General features: G+C 38.9%; 1 protein-coding gene across 1 annotated transcript; it reads right to left on the bottom strand.

Moving 5' to 3' along the window:
- Positions 1-101: 101 nt before the first annotated feature.
- Positions 102-21648, bottom strand: LOC119884490 (voltage-dependent calcium channel subunit alpha-2/delta-4-like; the record flags this gene model as incomplete). Its single annotated transcript, XM_038694892.1, is given in 26 exon segments — positions 102-197; positions 346-391; positions 474-509; positions 512-540; positions 844-905; positions 1103-1149; positions 1152-1173; positions 1318-1404; positions 1561-1635; positions 1809-1889; positions 1996-2047; positions 2049-2071; positions 3843-3976; positions 4978-5056; positions 5205-5318; positions 5429-5518; positions 6332-6406; positions 7145-7295; positions 8478-8538; positions 9011-9142; positions 9258-9420; positions 9736-9795; positions 10006-10122; positions 13021-13102; positions 16951-17147; positions 21378-21648. Coding segments are annotated over 25 exon segments (2090 nt in total), but the record flags the coding sequence as incomplete, so codon positions are not given.
- Positions 21649-22694: the final 1046 nt, after the last annotated feature.

The following is a 22694-nucleotide window of genomic DNA, read 5'->3' as shown; positions in this document are numbered from 1 at the left end:
TGTGTTCTGGATTTCATGTGTGTATATAATTAATAGCATCCACTTGCTGGTGAGTTGGGGTTAAAGTGTGATTTATTTTCACAAAATAAAGTTACACTTACATTCCAGATGGTTCTTTACCAGTGAGGTACAGCACCACAGCCTGCAGCTGGCTCAGCTTACGATGGGTCGGGTCAATGTCTGTCTCGCAGTAGGTCCTACAAGCACCCACACACACACAAAAATACATCTAGAAAAATGGCATGTAGTCATATTTATATGAAGAGCTACAAGCACTTAATACTGGTGGGAGTCCCATAACGTCTATGTTTTGCTAGTTATGGCCATAGGTTATGGCATACTCACCATTCGTTGGCTATGGTTAGGTCTGGAGCCAATAAGTCATGGAGACCTGAAGCAAAAAAGACATAAGACAGAGTGTAAGGAAGGCAGACATAAATAGAAAGAAACTACGACAGAAGAAAAAGACTTACCCTCCTCAATAGAGACGTTTCCGATGAAGATAACCCTCCATATCCCCTAGTCAACACTATACCCAGACTGTCAAACACAGAAAATACTGTTATTTTACTTTCTATTATATATATATATATATATATATATATATATAATATAATATATATATAGGTTTTTAACAAAAATTATCATTTGTTGTCCTAGAGCAAAAGTGCAGGCTAGAGAGAAATTATGTTAGAGGAGATATCACTTAGATAGATGTTATGTTTCTGCTATTAATAATTTTATACAGGTAGAGATGTTGCTATGTTGGATATGGTGGATGTAACATTTTAAAATCTGACACTTTTAGTAAGCCTCTCTTAAGCTGAAAGTGATCAGACAAACCTGAAGGGTGTCTCATTGATGATGGTGTAGTAGTAATCATTCTTCAGGAACATCACTCTCCTCTGTGCGAGACAGTGAGAGGGACAGAGTTAAAACTAGTAAATTACTAGTAAAACAAGGAATTAAAACTATTACTAATACAAGAAAAGAAACCACCACAGGAAGAAAGAGAGGAAAATCTATTCTCTGATATAATATTTAAGACGGCTCCTTGTGTTTCCTTGACAAACAGACACTCACAAAACCAAAAAGTGCTCACCCCTTTATCCACTGAAGTTCTCACATCTAAAGACATTGTTCCAGTTCTCCCTTAATCATGGCTGTCCTCAGCTGAAACAAAGACACCTCATAATCAGCACTTCACTTGTTTCATCATACCATGTTGTGGATCCTATACAACACAACTCACACTGACACTGAAAAGAGAAAACACGGGACTTTAAAATGACAGAAATGTGAGTGTGTGGTACTCACTTTCTCCTCAGTGTCTTCCCATTCCACCTCTGACAGATCAACACTGTTATAGTTGGGTTTTGGCTTTAGCTTCTTCCCCTCCTTATACTGTCACACACACACACAAACAAACATACAAACAACAAACAGTAAAAAATTTATTTATGGTAAGCTAATTACAATAAAACTGTCAAGCAGAGTTGTAAAGTTTCAACACTTTCTCAGCTGCGATAGTTCACTGTAAAATACGATCTTTGTCTGTACCAGAGGTCGTAGGTCAGGATGAGATAGGATATAGCCGTTGTTAGTGATGAGGAATGCATAACCGTGGACACCCAGCTGAAGAGACGTAAAGAGATAAGGACACAGCACACTACATTATAGGGCATCAACACAGATCTTAACATGTGGATAATTAACCTTATGAATCCAATGTTACTGGCTGTCTCAGAGAAGACAAAGTATGTATACAGTATTCCATCCTTATTCAAGACACAGCATATTGCATTTACCTTGTATCTCGGTGCTAATCTCATCAGTTCTTTCAAGGCCACATCAGTTCCTACCACTCCCAGCAGAATCCCATGAGACAACTACAGAAAACACACAGCAGATATGTATGATAAATGATAAATGCACAATTTCAAATGATGTCTGTTGAGGGTAATGGTTTTAATTGTGATTTAAATTAATACTTACAGTCTCTTTCTTCTTGCTGAATACAGGCATGGCTACCGAGGTCATCAGAGCAGGCTTTGGACTGACTGTTGAACAGCTGTGGTACACAAAATCAGCCACAATGACTTTCTCCACATTGTTTTAGTTGACTAGCTTAATTTGTTTGCTATGTTATGAGAAAACAACTGTAGGTTTAAGTTAAATGAAGTTTGTAGAACTCATTGTTGTTGTTGACCACTGGTGGAGAATGAAATGAAATGAAGATAAATTGGAAGACTTCCTGAAATAAACTGTCTAAACTTGAGAACATTAACTAAGCTAATGTAATGCTAACATCTTACAAAGGGATAGGAAAGAGAAGCTAAGATGTTCACTCAAGTTTGAAAACAATATGCGCCTGTAAAATTAGTTAAGTAAAGAGTAAAGTAGTGAAGTTTCAAAATATTAAATAAAATTGAAAGCTAAGTAGTAAAACCAGCATGTTAACCTCCAGTTTCAGGTTTCAGGTTAAAAACTTTTAAGCTAGGCTAGCTTATAGGAATTACCCTGCTAGCTCACAAGAGGATGAGCTAAGGTAACTTAAGCACTTGAAGCAATGGTGGAAAGTTAGATTAACTAGAAACTACTAGAAACTACTCGAAACTACAAACTTTGAGCTATTGACTATGAACAAAAGGCTAAGCAAGCCGTTACAGATACTATATTCTGTATTTTAAATCGGTAACATTCCTAAAAAAAAAAAAAGGAGTATAGTAAGTAAACTTAAAGCTCTAATGTTACAGTAGTATGATTACCTCTTGTGTGCTGGGGAACTGAAGGTGGATATGAAGGGGAGGAAAGACAACAGACATGAAAAGGCAGTGAAAATAGATGCCACATATGGTACAGATGAAAAGAGATAATGAAATAAAGGATGAAACCGAAATAAGCAGGCAGTGGTAAGAAAACAACAGCTGCACTAGAAAAGGAAAAATATGAATTATTTAGAAAATTTCTGCTTGAGCAAAACTGTCTTGGACTTGATTTTTGCTGGTGTGTTGCTAAATGAGCATTGCTGGTTAGATACTATAACCATGGCTAATAGAGCACCACTAAGTAAGGTGTTACAGTTACAGTTTTTTTTAGTTTATTAAAATTCAGTTATGACCTTACAGTTATTAATCCTTTGGTAATTTCAGGGATGTTGCAGGGGTTGGAAGCTTAGCTACTGCCAGGAAGTGGAGGATGATGCTTGCCATTACAGTTAAAGTAATGTAATGACTTTTTTCAGTGAGTAATACGTAAATAATTTATTCATTTCTACAAGAATCTTGCCCAACAGTGGATGCTACTTTTTCAGTGTTTGTGTAGTTTGCATGGGTGATTGTTATGGTCTCAATGGTCTGGCATGTTTTCAGTGTAGGTTATAAGGTGGTCAGGTCTTAGTTATTTAAGGAAGATTAAAATCAAGGACCACTTGCCCTTGATTTTAACCTTCCTTGGAGTAGTTACAGTAGTTTTCAGATCATTGCTTAGTTGATCTCTGTTGTTAGTATGCAGTACTTGGTGGTGGCTGTAGTATTCTGTGTTCTGAATAGGAGATTGTATTGGTGTCTGGGATTAACTGGATGGAGGGGTCTTGAATATTTCAGCTCCATGGAAAGAGGCACAGAGATGAATAGACTGGTTTAAATGTTTTCATAAAGAGAGACAGATAGACTGCAAAAAAGTTTATCTCTGTTGCCAATCCAGAATAAAATGGATATGTGAACAGCACAGGCATCCTTAATGAGTCTGACATTTTGATTACACATGACAGATAATTTTAATGCAAGATAATAGTGTGAATTGCACAGCAAGCACACTAATAATAAGAGAAGCAAACTGACCACAGTGTCCATATAGGCCTCCGTCCAAATGATGTCATGATCGTGGTTGATGACCATTGGCCGGCTGAGAACATGGAGGTACTCCATAACGTTTTCCTGGACGTCAGCCAGTGTGGAGACATGTGTGTAATAACCTGCAGGACACAAAATACATTTACACACACATCCCATATATCACAAATTACTGTACTGAGATGGAAAAACTAGGAACCATACATTTTAGCATAGAAAATGTTCACCATATAGTTTTTCTTTCTGCATCTGGCTTTTAGGTATTAAATTTAGAGCAGCAAACTAATTTATCTGACTTCAGAGACCTTGTATTCCCAAAAAGCACTAAGTTGTTTTTAATGAAAAAACAGCTTGAATCTCCCATCAATGCAAATATGCTTTTGACTTTGCTTTTAAAGCTTGGCTTAGTCTAAGGTTTATGGCATTTCTACAAGTGGGAGAAATGACGTCAATGGGATACCTGCAGTGAAGCTGCTCAGTGACAACAGGCTACTGAAGCACTGCCAGGTATGAATTTGTGAATGCTTGCAGCCTTTTTTCCTTCTGTAATGTCTCCCCAAGAGTGCTGCTGTGAATATTATTAAGTATACCTGCTTTCTCAACTAAAACTGAAAGTGTATATAGAAGTTTTATAGTAGGAATGTAACCATTAGCTATCTGTTTATGACAGATATTTTGTTGTTGGCAGAAGCAACTGCCAGTGTATGCAACAGAAGGGAGTGCACCTGTTACCCATTACACACACACACGCATACACAGATATGATATTTGGCCAGAGATGTGTTTACAGTGTATCCGTTGTGATAATCAGGTATTTAGTCAGGGTTTTTTGATGTGTTCAGAGCAGTATAAAGCGATTATTTTTAGGTTTGAGCTATTGCATGACCCCATGTAATTCACAAGAGGGCAGCAGCTGATACCCAGTCCCCTTCAGTAGCACCTGGGAACACCAACAAGGGCTAACAGATCTCCTTTCTTGCTAAAAACAATATGCTATTGTTTGTTAGTTATGTGATTGCTTGTTGCTGAAATTACCCAAACTTTGTATCCCAGATTTTGTGGCAAAACCTAAAGACATTTTTTTGACCTTCAGGCTAATTATTCATCCTCATCGGGTTTTTACCCTTATTGTTGCAGGCAATCCATTTAACATTTTCAGCAAATGTCATCTCCCGTCCAATAAGATAGGTGAACACACGAACCTGGAGAGTTAATAAAGAATATGGTGATATTTGAGAAACCCCACTCATTTGTTATTTCAGCTTTATATTAATACCATCAATGCTATTTGTATGTGTGCTTACAGTACATTTCACTAGTGCTTGCACTTGTTGTATTTGTGCGTCATACCCGTCTTTCTGGCCAGTTGAACTCTTCAAAAACATCCTGGAAGTCCTCCATGGCTCCGTCTGTTATCAGCATGATGGCCTGGTTACACAGGCTGCCCTGGCCCTGCGCTGCAGCCTAAATATGCACACACACAATGTACTTGGTCTTGGAAATGTGTACTCAAGAAATCAAATGTTGCAGACCTGTGAATTTGTGTGCTGTGGTTGTTGCAAAGAGGCACACACCTCGTTGAGGATCTTAAAGGATTCTTTCATTGCATGTTTCACTTTGCCCTCTCCTTTGACATGAAGCTCTTCAACCAAAAGCTTGAAATGCTGCAGAGAGACACACAACAAATAAACATATTGACATTGTCACTAAGCCATGGAGAGTTCATGAGGGAATGAAAGAGTGTAGAGGAGGGATTATCCCCGGCTCCCTGGCACACAGACCAATTATGGCAAAGTCACTACAGCACCATGAGGTAATCAGGATTAATCAACATGCACACTAGCCAACACTATTTAGCCACTTAGCACTATGACGAATGGCTGGTGTTCCTTTTCTTAAAACAGAGATTTGCACCTCAGGTCACCTGGCCAATATTTGACAAAACTGAACACACATTGGTCTCTTTTACAATTTGGGCAAACTTGTTCTGACCTACAGTGTGAGTAAATAAAATAAATAGTTGTTTGGGAATGTAGGAACTCTTATATAACAGCCACAAAAGATTGTCTTCCTGTAAATGTGTATGTTTGTGTGTTCTAACGTGAGTTCAGGCTTATGCGTAACAGTGCCAACAGCCAACATCTGTAAGCCCATTCTGTTACATCCCGACTCTCTAGGCATTCAACCAATCAAATCCCTTGCTGACAGGCCATGTGACTAACAAAAATTTTGTCAGCGGCCAGTGACCTCACCTGATCTGCGATGATGCGAAGGGGAGTAAAAGTAGGGCATACATCCAACACATAGTACACACACACAAACACAAGGACTGAGCAACTGTGATGTGATGACAGCATATTCTTTGTCTTTAGAGGATAACTGAGATAACAGCATATGAGTAATATGTTGGCAGTGGTTAAGTGAATTAATTAGCTGTGAGCTTGTGTGTATCTGTGTGCGTCTTCTGTGTGTGTTACCTCTCTGTTATCCAGATCAGCTTGTACTAGCATGCCCTTGAAACAGGGCTCCACGTACCGAACATAGTCGCTGTACTGTAGAGAAAAAACAAATATATAACCCAAAATAATCAATGATCAGCATGAGGAACAGACAACATGATTAACTTTTATGACAGGTAATGATTAAGAGTAATTGCAGTTTACTACCGCAAAAATGTCCCAAGATCACTTAACTGTATTACATTATGTATTTACTCCAACCAGCATCTGATTGTGTAACACAGAAACTATTAACTGTTAATAATGTGAATATATGAAAAGATTTAAAATCTTTTTCCAACTGAGCATATCTCACTTTAAAATAAAGTGTAGTAGTAGTGTAGTGCTGATTTTTATTTTGAGGCATGGTCACTCCATCGAAAGGAGCGTAGCTGTGGATTCTGTGTGAAAACAGCTTAAGGGCAGCGGATTTGCAGCAGGCGCATGATTACACACGCAGTAATACCAGGATAAACCATGCTTATTACACCTATTTGTAGTTGTAGGGCTACACACGGCCAAAATCCTGAAAAACCTAAAAACAAAATGAATTTTGTAGCTTTGACATAAAAATAAATGCTTGGTTTCAATTGAATGTTTGATGTGTGCCTGTTAGCATGTGTGTATATCCACTGATATATTTACCCCAGTCTCTATACTGTACCTGTATCTCTGTGTCTTTGTGTTAATCTCAAAGTCATGCTTATTAAGACTCAGACACACTCTGCTTCTGGTGAGTCTTAGACTGCTCACAAGTGTCTGTGTTCTGTGTAACTGCGTGTGTGTACTTACAGCTATGATGTTAACAAAATCATTTTCTCCCAGTGTGTCCAGGATTGTGTTGATGGTGTGTTTGGCTATGGTCATTCTGAGGCCCTTCATACTGCCACTGACATCCACCACTATTACCACATCTTTGGGAGAAGTGGCTGCCTGAATATACCTAGAAAGAGACTTAGTTGAGCTTATAGGCAGTAAATGCTTTATCTTTAATATGTCAAGCAAATAACACTCAGACATGAACAGAATTGAGTGTACATTGTTTAAGTAATAAGTAATCTAGCAGTCAGACAGAACAGGCAGAGTTCAAACCTTATCCTTTTATTTGTTCCTCTGTTCTTCCGTGCATGCTTCTCTTCATCTCCTTATCATGATCCCCTGATTTTCCAAGCTCATTAACATCAATGGGATTTCCTCTACAGCAACTGTGATCGCCAATTTCAGAGCCACACTGTCATGCTCCCTCATTTCCGCCTTCAAGGATACAGTATGTTCTGTCTGAGGACCAGATATAGTTCCTGGCATTTGATTTATTGGAACTGATTAGAACAGTAATCCAGATCTTATTCTGCGTGACCTAGAAGACCTTTTCACAAGTCACAGCAGGGGAAGCCCAGGTGTACACAATAAAATGAATGCTGGCTGAATTCCATTTAGCTGCTTCAGTTTCAGGGTCCTGGTATTGTGTCAAAATGTCTGCTGTGAAAAAGGCCTATTGTTGAGTCATCTGCAGCATTATTTGTAAAAAGCTGTATGGCTGCAGATGTATAAGCAAGTGTTGTGTCATTGCTTTCCATACGGTTGTCTTTGACACAGATTGCACCCAAATTTGTGGGCTGCATTAGCAGTTAAGAGAACTACTTCCAGTGTTGATGAGAAGAGCTGATTTGTGATGAGAGCCCTAACACACACATCTGTTACTCTTTATTTCCAACTGTGCTGCAGCAGAGTTGCCTGACTCAGGCCAGATCAAATGCTATGTGCGTCTGTCATACCATGGTTCTCTCTCTCTATTCCCTATCTACTTTTTTGGTTTGACTGAACATAAACTTAAACAATACAGTAAATTTAATCTACTGGTAAGTGCACTGATAAAGCAAGGTAACCTCAAAGACTTGACACCGACAAAAGCTGACTGTTTTGCGTCGAACCACATCACCTCACTACTTCTGTTAAAAGTTGCACTTAGAGGCATATAAATAAGGAGAAATTTCACTAAATGGGTAAAGATACTGATTAGGCTTAGGGGACTGAACAGCTAGTCAGAAAGACTTTTCTCACTGACTGCCTCTGGGGTTGATTTAACCTGCCCAATTAGTCGCTGATATGGGCAATATCGCCTTACCAGTTTCTGTTTCTGCAATCAAACGTGACCACACCATTTTCATCTGGAATCCATTGGATCCCTAAACAAAGAGAGAGAGAGAGAAAGATAGAGAGATTTAGCAAAAGCTGACACTCAGATTGAAAACTGCTGCCTGGCTGACTAGTTGGCAGGACGGAGCCATAGACGGACGAACAAATGGATGCATGGATGGATAGTGACAAATTGTCAAATGAGGGAGAGATGGATGAGGTAGCAGATGAGTAAAACAAGCTGTGTCACAAATCCTCCGCTAATTACTCCTCTCTCACGGAAACACATACACACCCACGCAGGAGAGAATTCACCAGCAGCCATATTGTAGATGAGACTGACTCATCACGGTTGACAGACAGTTTCCTGCATCGTCAGTTGCGGTGTAAGTACACTGTTTGGCTTGCACAGCTGAATGTTTATCTTCAGCTCGGCTCATGTTGTCTTAACACCGTGCCACTGAACATACTGAGATTTGGGGAAGCATGCATGAATCCTATGAGACCCCGATGTGTGCGCACCTGGGTACAGCCTGAAGAAGCCAGTGGAGCTGCCAAAATACTGCCAGGTGAGAGTTGGATCTTTCTGGAAGTTGTCAACAAAAACTTCATTCAGAGCTTCGGACATGTACGCTCCATTCAGAATATCTGGATCTACAGAAAGAGAATGAAAGAAGATATTGATATTCTACTGACAATATAATACTGATGTATTATACAGCATGTGCAAGGGAATGCAGGCTGTACGTGTATGTTTGGGCTTCTGTACCTCTGTTGTAGACATTTGTAGGGACTTGTATGTTACTCTGTTGTGTGTTGACTGGAATTTTATTGAAGTGTTCATTTTCTTCCAGCAAGAATTCACCTCCCAGCGGCAGTGGATTCCCATCCTCATCCACCGTGTTGATCAGCATGGAGTTATAGTATTCAAACTAGATATAAAGTAAAGGCCGATGAGCTTATAGATTATTGGATGGTGAAATATTGCCATGAATACCCCTTATGTTGAACACTATGTGAATGAGGTGACAGAAGACAAAATATGTGACAAGACAAAATAAGCTTTAATGCAGTTATGGCAATGATAGTGACTCAGATAGTATGGTACTGAAGACACCACCAAATACCACTGAAGAAGGAGTATCAATAAAGAATAGAATATTTGGGGTATACATCTGTGGTTACATACTGTAGTCACAAACTGCACAGAGGTGAATGTTCTTATATTGAAGCATATTGTCACATACCTGCATCGTTTCGTTGTACTCATGGTAAAAGTCAGCATCCTCTGCTGCTTCTGCCAGCCTCTGTGATAAAATACAGCAGCTGTAGGATACATACTCTGCCAATATAATTTCCCATGTAGGAAAAATGATAAAGTCCATTATTACTAAACCTAATGCTTATATTAAATCTGCAAAGATTTTTGAAGGACAATGTCTGCACAAGAGCTGGAGTCCAATTGGTCACAGTTAACTTAAGTATTTGTTTGCTGTCACAGAATGTATCAATATTACCTTCACAGATTTCATCTTCCTCCCAAGCATCTCCTCCATCTCCTCAGCAAACTTTTTCACTAGCTCCTCTCCGTCTACCTCCACCATCTTCACCACACCCTCGATATCCTTGTATTTCTTCAAAACAGACACAGTTGGCTTATTAGTAACAAGGTTTTTTTAAAGTACTGATCAGCATCCTGCAACCAAAAGTGTACTGTCAGCTCCTTGAGTCAATGAAACCACACACACACACACACACACACACACACACACACACACACACACACACACACACACACACAGAGTTGTTGTTGTGTTCGAGAGTTTGTAATACAGATGGGGGTCAAGCCCTGACCTCATCCCCTCCCCAGAATCTTTCTCTAATCTGCTATATGACAGCGTGATGCCACAAAAAAAAACCTCTACTGCACACTGCGCCTCCTGACTGACATCTGTGCATGTTTTAATGGCTGTATTGCGCTGTAAGATGGTTGGATTTACAATTCACTTATATTCACTTCATTAAAGTTGACTTTCATGAAATTCAGAGATCATCATATTGACATTTGTCTTTGTAGGCACCGGTTACAACGGTTTTGTCAAAATGATGAATCAGCAATTAAATAAATGTACAAACCTAAATTTAAGAAGGCTTATTGATGCAAAGACATTGTACAACAATACAATAATACTACATGTTAATAATGACCTACTGACTCTTTCAATGAGGTTTAAGAGATCATTCTTTTTTTTTTTTCCTATCTTGTGTTTCTCCAGTAAATAACCAAAACTTCAACATATTACTCTGTGGCCATCTAGGATCACTTTCAGTAAAATCAACTTGGGCAGTGCAAAATCGCCAATGTACTTGCAAAGAAATAGTTCAGAATGAAATCATCAACACATCATGTTTGTTCCTAAGTCAAACTGAACATACCAGGTCTCAGGGAAATGGAAACCCACTTAGTTTTTACAATTTGTAAACACAGAGATTACTTAATCAATCTCGTGTAAGTGATTTAACTAAATGTATGTTTCTAGCTGCCAGAGGCTGGTCGGTTTGTTCACCATGCTATTAAATTAAAGCAGCTACAGCAATGTAATCTAAGGGATCCCATGCTGTTGCTGCCTGTGGACTTAAAGGTTAATTTCCTGTGCTGATGATAAAAGCATCCATTGTGATGACAGATTTCCGGTAAATGTTTATTTTGGTGATGGATTCATTTTCTATTACCTTCAGTAAGATAAATACCCTCCCTTAATACTACAGGTTATCAAAATCTGTCGAGGAAATAGGGTCATCAATGGGACTTTAGCATGTCGGTTACAAATTGGGTGAGCCTGTTGACCTAAAAATAAAGTCTGACAACTTAGAAAACTGGGAGGAAATTATCCTAAATGCCCAATTTGTGATTCAAAGTAAGAAATTAATTAAATATTCCCTCTCACAGATGATGCTTTTCAATTTCCTTTACAGGGGAGATAAAGCCTGAATTGGACAGATAAGAGAGACAAACAGATATAAAAGAAGAAAATGATGATAAAGAGCTCTCTTGGAGGCTTCTGCAAATAACCATAAAAAAAACCCTTTCCAACAAAAGTAAAGCTCCAACAATTTTTTTATCATCGTCAAACACTCAATATACTATTCAGCTTACTTAGGCAAGAAGACAGAGTCAGTAAATGTTCCACAGATAACGAGAAAGCCATCGATTAGACAGAGGTCAGTGATTAATAGCTTCTTGTTGCAGAGAATAAACTACTGCACTGGGTGCTTTTCACACATCACTGACTAAATAAAAAGATAAAGTGTGGAACTAGGAGAAATGTACCTATATAATATATAAATAGAGCTATTACTGATAATGTTACTACAGCAACTACTTTTACTGCCACTACAATGACAACTGCAACTCCTACGCCATCACTTTTACTGTGATGTCTGAGCTGGATCAAGTTAGTCAGTAGTTTAAATCCTCTGTGGTGCTTACTATTGTTTCTTCCAACTTATCATTCAGGTTATCTGAGGTTAATCCAGCATACAATACAGACACAAACAACAAACACACAGTGCTCTGCTTGTTTTGGAAGAAATCTGTGGAAGTTAGCTATTTGTGCAGCTAGATCAGTGGACGTTTTGTACTGTACATTAGAACATTGCATGGTAAACCATAAGGAAAGATGTATATGCTGTAGAGGGAGTAAGTGCATGTATCTGTGAACACACATTTTGTGTGTGTGGCAGATGGTGAATGGGCCTGCTAGGGATTCTACAGGGTGGCACAGGCACAGGGAGACTGCCCAGCCTAATTACTAGCGCGCGCGCACACACACACACACACACACACACACACACACACACACACACACACACACACACACACACACACACACACACACACACACACACACACACAGAAATATAAGCTTTTATTGAATCTCTAAGGTAAGTCACACAAAAATTAACACAGTTCAGTCACATTCAATTTAGGTCATGTGGCTAAAGTATATCAGCAGGACATTTTCCTGTTTGTACTGGTAAAGCCGTTTTAAAAGTCATGCTGTATAACACGTGTGTTAGTGTGTTAGTGTATTTATGTGCTTTAGAATTAAGTGTGTCATCACATTGGTCTCTGGGACATGTGCAGATGTTGTACAACAACTGTATGCCAGTCAGAGAGTCATATATCTCAGTCCAATGTGATGATGTCATGAGTTCTACATCCAACTGTCTCTATTAATGTAAAGTTTATTGATGGCTCTTTATTTACAATTGTGTCTTAGATTTCACTCCTTGTCTTCACCCTTTCTATTTGCCAGCGTACAAACTGTAAATCATTATTGTAAGTTGTAAATTTTAATTCACCTCAAAATACATGAATTTGAGATGTCTTGGAAAACATTTGAATTTTGTGTGTGTGCGTGTCTGCATCTGTTCTTGGTATGTTCAAATTCATGTGTCTGTCTAACAGCATGTGTGTGTATTTGCATGTGTCTTCATTTGTTAATGTGTTTATGTGTGTGGTCTCTTACCTTCTGCAGCAGTTTAGCTCCAGAGTATCTGGCAGACAGGGCAGCTATCTCTTTGCCAAAGGATACAGCCCACTGCTGCACCCTGGACACAGAGAAAACACAATTAAATTAATCAGATGTTTGTCCCACTCATATTTTCCAGGTTTCTATTTGGTAGTAATACAATCACATACAACAAACAATCAATTCTGGTAATTCATTAAATTAAGCCCTTTTCTGTAGGGGAGGCAGTAAGCAACTCAAAAGATGGTCTTATCAATAGCTTAGGATGGATTTATAAAACATTACTGTATGATTTCTTAACAATTAATAAAGCTATTAGTTACAACTTCTAAACCCTTAAGGGTTGCTTATTATAAAGAGGTATTGATTAAATTACTGACATTTTGGCAAATAAACTTTATGGATATGTTATGTCGCCTTTCTGTTTTACACAAATTACTGTGTTAATTCAGAAAATAATGCTTTGAGAAAAGCTGAACAGCCAATTTGCGAAAAAGACAAGGCGTGTTTCAAACTAATCCTCTGTCCAAATGTTTTCTCTTCTAGCTTGCGGGAAAAAAACAAGGGCTAATAAGACCATCTGTATTGAAGGTCACTAAGAAAGTATGCAGCCAAGCATGTTAAGAGGCTGCCCTGCATTCACCAATAACAGATTAAAACAGATTACTTTTAAGGTGACAGTAAAAGCTGACAGTCTTCCAGATCATGCCGTTAACATGCAGCAATTCCACAAATCCTCCATGTGAATGCAGCTGAGGTAAGGTAATAGAGGTTACAGAGTAGACAGGAAGTGACAGATGGCTCAACCTATGGGGAGTCAACCAGCTCGCTGCTAGTTAGCGGTCAGGGTTGACTCACGGCTAGCCTGCAGCCTCAGTACTGAAAAGTGGCTGAGAATTAGTTGACTTGTTGATATGTTTAATCTGAAATGTGAGTGTGGGTTTATTCTAAAGTGTGAGGATTGACAATGAGAGATGCAATTAAACAGACTGTAAATATTCTTCAGTTGTTCAGGGCTATCAAATGCTGTCTTGACTGTTGCCTTGACATTAGTGAGATTGCTGTAACTGTTTTAAGGTGGTATCAAGAAAATGTTTTGACAGAAAAATGAGAAACTGATTCTTTGTTTGATGATTAAAAAACTGCACCACTGTACAAGCCAAGCAAGGTCAGATAAAGACAGAGCCTTAGGCAGGCCAAAGGTCAACTGTGAATACAAATACAACACAGTAATTCTCTATACCTGCAAGGGCAAAAACTGCTGATGATTCCTTTTACTCACCAAGAAAGTTATTATTTTGTTTGCCTAGTTGAAAAATGACAAAATCTAATTTTCGAATCTCACTGCAAGGGAAACACAGCCTTTTATAGGGGTGTTACACAGTCAGAAAAAGTTCCTCATTTCAGTTGTTGCTTTAAAAATGTGTCACTGCGGTTGATGTCTTATTGCCAGTTATGTTTTCCTCCTGGCAGCAAAGCAATGTTCCCTCAGAGGCTAAAGATTTGACCTTGTTGGCCTGGTTGTGGCCCGCTGACTTCCAGAGCCAGCGGGGCCCTGCTGCCAAATCTTCCCCAGGCACAATGAAGCACTTCAGATTCAGTGACCTGTGTTGGCCTGCTGAGCTCTGCTTTCCCCAGACCTTTAATCTCCCTCTGTCACACCAACCTGCCTTTGTGACATCACAGAATTTGTGACCTGCCTAGGTACAAAACTCACACACATTATATCCTGAAACTGCATAATCAACTTTTATGGTTTTGGTTGATAAAACCTTTGGACTCAAATTGGATTAAACACAATATTACAGTATGTATGGCCACTGCACAAATATTAATAGCATCCAGTCAGTGCAAGTGTGCTAACAAAATGCTGTGTATTTGTCTGTGTTTCTCAGAGTTTCTGTGTTCCTCACAACCTCTTCCACTTTAACACACACACACACACACACACAAAAGAAGTTAATAGGCTATTGTGGACTGACAGCACCATATCGATCTGTTAGTGTTTTTAGTCAGCAGGCGGTTTGAAAACTGTTCAGGGGAAAGAGCTTCGTCTGGCGTCTGGAGAACAAACAAACGCAGCGTTTCATTCCCAAAAGAAAAGCTGACCGCTTCTCTTACAAAGTGAATGTTAGTATGAAAATAAAAACACATTAGGCATTATGAGTTATTGGAAGTCTCTTGTGTAAAACCCATCTTTGTATTTGAGTGATTGTTTTTTTCATATATATAATATTTCCAGAACTAGTTTCAAAATTATTTTCACAGACAATCACTAATGTAGAGGATATGTTGTATCTCACTCAGTAAAGAGTAACATCGGCTATTATATAGCTTACTTAAACTTAATTGATTCATTCATTTCAGTCCATAATATGCTGACTGAGTGAGGGTAAGTTACTAACATATGTATACTAACGTCTAGACTGAGAGTAACTCTGTTTAATATACAGTAGTTCAGAGGTTAAGGATGGCCCGCCTTTGGAGATGAGGATTTACCGTCTACCCACGAACAGGGACTTAGTGGAAAAGAGTATTTAATACAAGAGCATTCAAAAATACACCAGAATATCAGAAAAACATACATTCTGGAGACTTAATGCGGGATATTATTATATTAAACAATTAGTCCGATAATATATAGGTGAAAATAACAATGATTGATCCAACCATCGTTTGGGATGCCTGAAACACCGTCATTTGAGGAAAGTTATTAGCTAGAACCACTTTATTAAAATATATTAATAGTATTATATTAATTAAAATAGAGGCATATAAGAACTATTCAGAAAGACTGAGAGAATTGGAGAAGCAATACAAGAAAACAAATCAATAATGAAATGTATCAATAAATGAAGCATACCAAAACAAAAATGGATGATTTATTAAAAGAAAAATTTGAAAAAATAATAGATTTTTTAAACAGAAGTATTATGAGCAGTAAATACAAAAGCCATATAGACATAATTGCTAGCCATACTCTAGCATGGTTAAAAACCTATATAATATCAGTGTACGCAAAAGAAGTTTTCAGTCATGTAAGCTTGTAATATTGTATTCTAAACATCCCAATTTACAATTGCAAAATGAAACATAATCTGCCCCATATCTATCTGTGCATTTATTACTGTATCTTTATTGTAAGAATATAAGCCAAATTTATGTCAACTTATTTGGCTGAAACTAGCTCTACCCCACAGGTCCCCATATGCCCATATGTATCTGTGTTGAGTACTCAACTAAAATAGAAAGGACAGTATTGACTCATCCATCTGACATGTGGCTCCGAGAAGGATAACGCTGCATGTAGTCTTGCCAGGTAGTCCACAGGGAAATTACGTGGTACAATAATTGGTAATGTCTTAATAAATCATTAGGTCTGTGTTTTTTTAACTTGTATTTACTGCTAAATGGATGAAAATGAATCAAAATAAAACAAAAACATCATCCAGTCAGATGACTGTGGGTAAACGCTTTGCAGATTTCCATTTATTTCACCTATTAAATACAGTATATATTATAGTGATGAAAGTGCAGGTGCAAATAAAGTGGAACAGAAGAGTTGTCCTTCATAAAACCATAAGGGTGTGCAAGTAAAGTCAGTCAGTCAGTTTAAGATCCTTGGAATTAATGAGATCAGGTATTTGAATAAATACATTTGATTGAGGTTTTATGAAGTGAAAATGTATACGTGTGTGAAAAGCAAAGGAGATTTACACATGCAAATTTGTTTCTCACAAAACCTGCATGATCTGTGTTTGCCAGTCTCTTGTCGTGGATACAACCAAATGTCAAAAACTCATTATTTTCGGTGTATGTGGCTTTTCAACTGACATCAAAACTTGATCTGACCAAAATGGCTCCTGATGGTTCAGTCCCCGGAGGTAAAAAGTCAATGTCATGGCTTTCTAGTGCAACTGTACTCACGTTTCTGGTGAGATCTTCATCTGGCCTTCGACCATCAGGCACAACGAGCTGGATAGGATAATCCACAGCAGCATCACGTGCCTCCCTCTGTGAGGCCCACTTCTGTCCGATTTACTGGCATTCCCAGCGCTTCCCCTGGTCCAGCGGTTCATCCCTGCAGCTGCTGCGATCTGCATCAGTCCTCCAATTTTTGCATGCTGGCTCCAAGAGAAAAGGATGAAATTAGGACAGCTCAAAGAAAGATTAGAAGTGCTCAGGTCACAATGCAAACGGAAAGAGGGATGAACTAAAGATGGAAGGAAGTAGCTGCTGACTGACAGAAAATTTCACAGAACAAGGATTTTACTTCTGCATAGGAGAGACAAGAGCAACAACCTACCCTACCTGAGGTGTAAACACAGATGCACTGCAGCTTTCCATGACAAGTAATAATAATGAAACACTTCATTACATTACAAACATTAGCTGTTCAAGATTAAAAAGTAAAAGTACTTGTCTGTGCAAGTGGTATAACAACAACATTTACACACTATCCTTAGAACAATACCAGCGGAAACAAGCTATAAACACAGGACTGACATGCTTTTAGGCTGATACAGCAAACTTGTTAGCTAACAGGTGCCTTATTCACCTAGCAGTTATAGAGCAATATTCACCCTCTTTAAGCTCTGTTTTTGGTGAAAGAAGTTAAAAAGCTCCATAGAGCTAAGTAGAACTGCAAAGGTACTGCTATGCTTCCCTGTGGGTTCATCATTATGAGTAACCAATGTATGTGATCCATTGTTAATTTAACAATATTGATTATAGACGCTTTAAATTATTTGGGCAACATTTTGTATATCTGTAGGATAGTTTTGCAATGGGGGGAGCGGGGGAAAAATGACACTGAATAACTTGCCTGATAAAGTAATAGTGGGAAAATTGACATTGACAAAAAAGACATTCATGTATAGTTCAAACCTTGAGAGGTGACTTTGTGAATGAGCAGTCTAAAATACACAAGGATCCATAGAGACATGAAGAGAATCTGAGTCTGTGGCCTGCTCAAGAAAAACAAAGGATCCAGAAAGCTCAGATCCAACACTAACATCAGAGGAAGGATGTCATCCTAAAAAGTGGTCAGATATTTAAGACTTCTAATAATGACACTGGGAAGCCACAGACTATGAACGTAAAAGACTAAAGAGCTGCTTTTCCTGGGAGACACAAGATTGAAAAAATCCCATGTGCTGTCCAGAAACGCATGACGCTAATTTAAAAGAAACACAAGCTGGAGCCAAAAAGTGGGTTGCGGGAATATTAAAATACCTCTTCAAATCATTATAGACACAATGGTAGTGAAGATTACTCACTATGTCATGTGGTCACAGCTTTAAAACCATTCTCTTCGAGACACGTGGTTCAAATTTGACTGATGACAAATAAAAAGTGTTGATGATTTGATGTCAGCTCAGCTGGTTACCCAGGCACACAATAGAGTCTAGAAAGCTCTTGTCTCCAGTGTCAAAGGTCACTTCTGCGCACCAAGAGTCACGACGCAGTCTCGCCATATTCCTGCAACTCTAAATCCTATTTCTACTCCTCCCATCATCCACGTCTCTCCTCCATGCTCCCTCTCTTGGATCGGCAGGATGCCGGGAAAAAAGGAAAGTGATTGTGAAAGTGAAAGAAAGAGCTAGGTCGTCCTGGCAAACTTCTGTCTTCACACGAGTTCAGTCCTTGTTATCAGACAGCAAAGTATTCCCAAGCAGGACACACACATACATATTCCTAAAGAGACTTTGGGTTTTTCTGCCGTCCTTTGTTGAATGCTTCCTTGCTGCTGACCTCACATCCTGGTGGATGTAAACCCAAAACACTGGGACACAAATGTGCTACCGGACAGAGAGAAAGGTAAATGGAATGTTGGATGGATGCAGGGATAGCGGGACTTCCTCTTTCTCCAGCGTATCTCTTCCTGCTCTCCGGCATCAGTTTATACCATAATCCAGGCAGGATTAAACCCCTCCTCCCTCCATTTCTCCTTTTCTCTCTCCATCCCTCTCGCTCAGACACACATTAAAACAAACACTATCCCTCTCTAATTCTCTCGCTCTTTGACCCACCGTCTTCCTTGTCCTATTTTCTACTTTCTCCCTCTTTTATCTCTTAATCGTTCTCATTAGTCTCTTTTTACTGAGAGAGAGGAAAGAGGAAAAGGTGGTGGCAATAAGAATTAAGTGTAGTAATCTTGTGGGAAAAGAGGAAAGAAGAAGGAAAGACCAATAAGAAGAAAAAGGTTAAAATGTGAGGAAAAAAGGCAGGAAAAAATGATAAAGCAAAAGAGCAGGAAAGAGAAGAGAGGTGGTTGTAGTTGTATCAGAAGGAGAGTCGTGATTTGTGGAGGAAAATGCACTTGACACTGACACAATCTTATAATATATACACACTGAGACACCTAGTGGCCTCTCATTGCCTCACACAAACACAAACACACACCGTGCCGCATTGATTGAACTATGTCAATGTGTCCAATAATGCAAAATCCAATAGTATATTTAGTTTACTTTCCAATGTATTTAGGTACAAGATATTTCTGTAGCTGATTGAAGACAACTGCATTCATCTCATGATCCATTTCAATTACGCCAAGAGTAAATTATGTTTAAATGTTAAATGGTTTATCTCCCTGGGTCAGCCTGCAGACATCAGCAGCAAACATCTGGAATAAGTATGTGCGATACATTCATGCCATTTTTACTTTCTGATTTTGCTGCTGTTTTGACAGAGTGGAATTTGAAAAGTGATTTGGCAAATGCATCACTTCAACCCATTTCATACACTCAAACAAATGCGAACCACATTTTACAGGTACCTGTACATTCTGTCATGCTAAACCTTTCCAGCTGAAAAAAAAAGCCAACCTACCAACTCACACAGCACATATATTAAACCTTTTGAAAGATCTTTAAATGGTAACGGTAGGAAGTTTAGAAGAGAAAGTTTAGTCAGTGTCTATATCTTACACTACATATGTGATAACACTATGAACATGCAGTATGGACTTGTGTACAATACATAGCCTAAGTGACATTTTAAACTACGTGAGAGCTACAGCAGGGACATGACATCATGACATCTGACGTCTAGAGCTCAAATGGGCTGTGTGCTGCTGGGACCATTAGGCGCTAAATACCCGAGACACACAGTCAGACATGCACACAAACACACATAGTCATGTACTTGCATGCATACACGAACTGGACACACGCAAGTATACTGCATTACGTAAATGCAGCTAACGTGCACAGATGCAACTTTAGATATTATAAGCATGTACACATTCACACACACGCACGCAAACACGCACACAGTAAAACATCTGCTCATGCTGTTATGGAAATTAAAATGCAGTAAAACAATCTGGCACAAACACACAAAGCAATACTACTGCAGTGAATGCAGAAAGTGTCAGATTAATAACAGAAATGGTTAAAGAGAGAGACTGACTGACATTTAGTGACACAAACAGAGGCAAACAGACAGAGCATGCACATGCTACATATGTATATCTATGCACACACACCAGCAGTTTGTAACAGCTGTGGGACTCCTCCTCCCCCACTGACCCAGATCACTGATAATGGGGATGAACTCTTGGTTATAGAACAGAAGGATTTCTAACCCTCCAGATAAATGAGGCTCCTCTAGTACAAAGACATACAGGTCAGTCGGGCTGGAGGTATGACTGCGAGAGGGTGTACGTCCACATACAGTACTGTTAGTGTGAGTTAGATGATGCACAGATATCCTGCACAGATATCCTGCACATCATTGTTCCTTAGATCTCCTATCTGATGGATGCTAGGATCGGATTATGTGGGCGGTGAAAACAAACAATTTTAAACTGTTTAGTTCCAAAAAAGAAAAAAAACGTGCAGCAGCATACAAAGAGTTCTATTTATTTGCAATGGGACAGGTTGAAAGCATAGACTGGCTCAAAGAAACTGGAAGGATCCTTCAAGCCCAGTCTAGTTGCTGCTTGGTGATATTTTACAGTCCAGTACATTATATTTTTTTAAATTCAGCAGTGTTTCACCATTTCTGCAGGAATATATAGAGTAACATCACAAAATAGTTTTGCAGAAATGCTCACTAAAACAGGCAAAAATGTTTTCTGTTTTCAGTTATGTCTTTGGTTTTACAGCATTCCAGGCTTTTCTTTTACTATGTTTACTTCAAATTAGTTCATTTCCCTAATTAAATCTTTTTAAATGGTGCAATATTGTAGCCGTTATTTGATTTTATACCACTTTTATCTTTCATTTACTGAGATCTCTATTTTATCAAAGAAACATATATATGCATAAACTACAATGATCCTCAAACACCATCAAGCACCACTGTAGGATTAAATATCAAAGAAAACTCTGAGCAGCACCACTCACCTGCGCCCCAGTAGAGCTTAATTATGGTTCCAACTTGTCCTGTCTGAGTGTAGGAGAAAAAAAAAAATGACATGAAAAATGTTTCTTAAAATACAGTTTGAACGCAGGACAACTTTTTTTTTTTGGTGTATGAACAAAGTTTAAAAGCCACAAAAGGCACAGGATTACTCGATAAATCAGTTTCGTCGGAATGATCTACTCTTGGGTTTCCAAAGTGAAACCAGTAAATGTAGACGACATCCTCCATCTGAGAATACAGCAGCAAAAAAAAGTGGATCAGACTCCCTGTACAAACTGAAGACCCCGCCTCTCTGGGCAGGGACACACACACATACACACACACCAGAAGTCATTGATTAGTCTAAGCAAGGGCAAATAGTCAGCCCTTACTTTTAGCGCTATCAGCTAAACCAATGGTCTGGAACTCCTAGTCTCAGAGGAAATATGTGTGTCTGTTTCCTGAAAAAACAAGACAATCTGAAGGTCCAAACAATATTTTAAACGCATTGATACAGCACTCATAATAATTTATTTTTAGCATATATGAAGTGAAGCAGAGTCTGGTTTGGGTTATAAAGCACCTGCTACTTTAAATACTGATGTTAGTTACCATGTATGACACCACAGTGTTGGTTGGGGAGAGGAAGCAGGAAGGAAGGAAGGAAGAAGGAGAGGCAACCAAATTCCCACAGTGTAAACAAAAGTGGGCAGCTGACTCATTGGACTCTGATCACTTCACACTGTGTCTCCTACCAGCGTTTGGATTCCCAGGGAGCCATTAACAGCCCTGATATCAGAATTTGTCATACACAGACAGGACGACACACACACATGCACACACAAAGAGAACATCATCACGTTCTCGATGATATGAGGGCGGAGCACCTGTGAAGTTTTTCAGTTTCACCGCTTGTCACTGAATTCCTTTTGCCATAAGCTGTCTGTTTATGTAAAAAAACATCCTGCATCTTGGTAAAACAGTGAGTGGCAGGTCATTATCATGCATTGTCCAGCTCGCCATGGGAGACCAACTGATGACTTAATCTGAGGGGCCACCTTCTATTAGTCTGTCAGTATGACTGCCAATAAATCAGTCAGTAATTATGCGTGATTTGCTGTCAGTGTCGTTACTGCCCCCATATTTAAGACATTATAAGACTGCCGTTTCTCCTTTTTGACCTCTAATTCCTGCTTCCTATTCTAATATTTGCATTTGTGGCTGACAATCACTGGGTAAAAGATGTTTTCTAAGCTTAAAGGCTGCTCGGTCACCTAGCCTCTCCTCTTTAGTCCTGGTACAACTGACAACAGCCCTGT

The sequence above is a fragment of the Micropterus salmoides genome, unplaced genomic scaffold (genome assembly GCF_014851395.1).
Source record: "Micropterus salmoides isolate LMB-PRFRI ecotype aquatic unplaced genomic scaffold, ASM1485139v1 Ms_hic_scaffold_3495, whole genome shotgun sequence".
NCBI lineage: Eukaryota > Metazoa > Chordata > Actinopteri > Centrarchiformes > Centrarchidae > Micropterus > Micropterus salmoides.
Note: the sequence above shows the minus strand (reverse complement) of the source record. Positions and strands in the feature narration are given on the sequence as shown.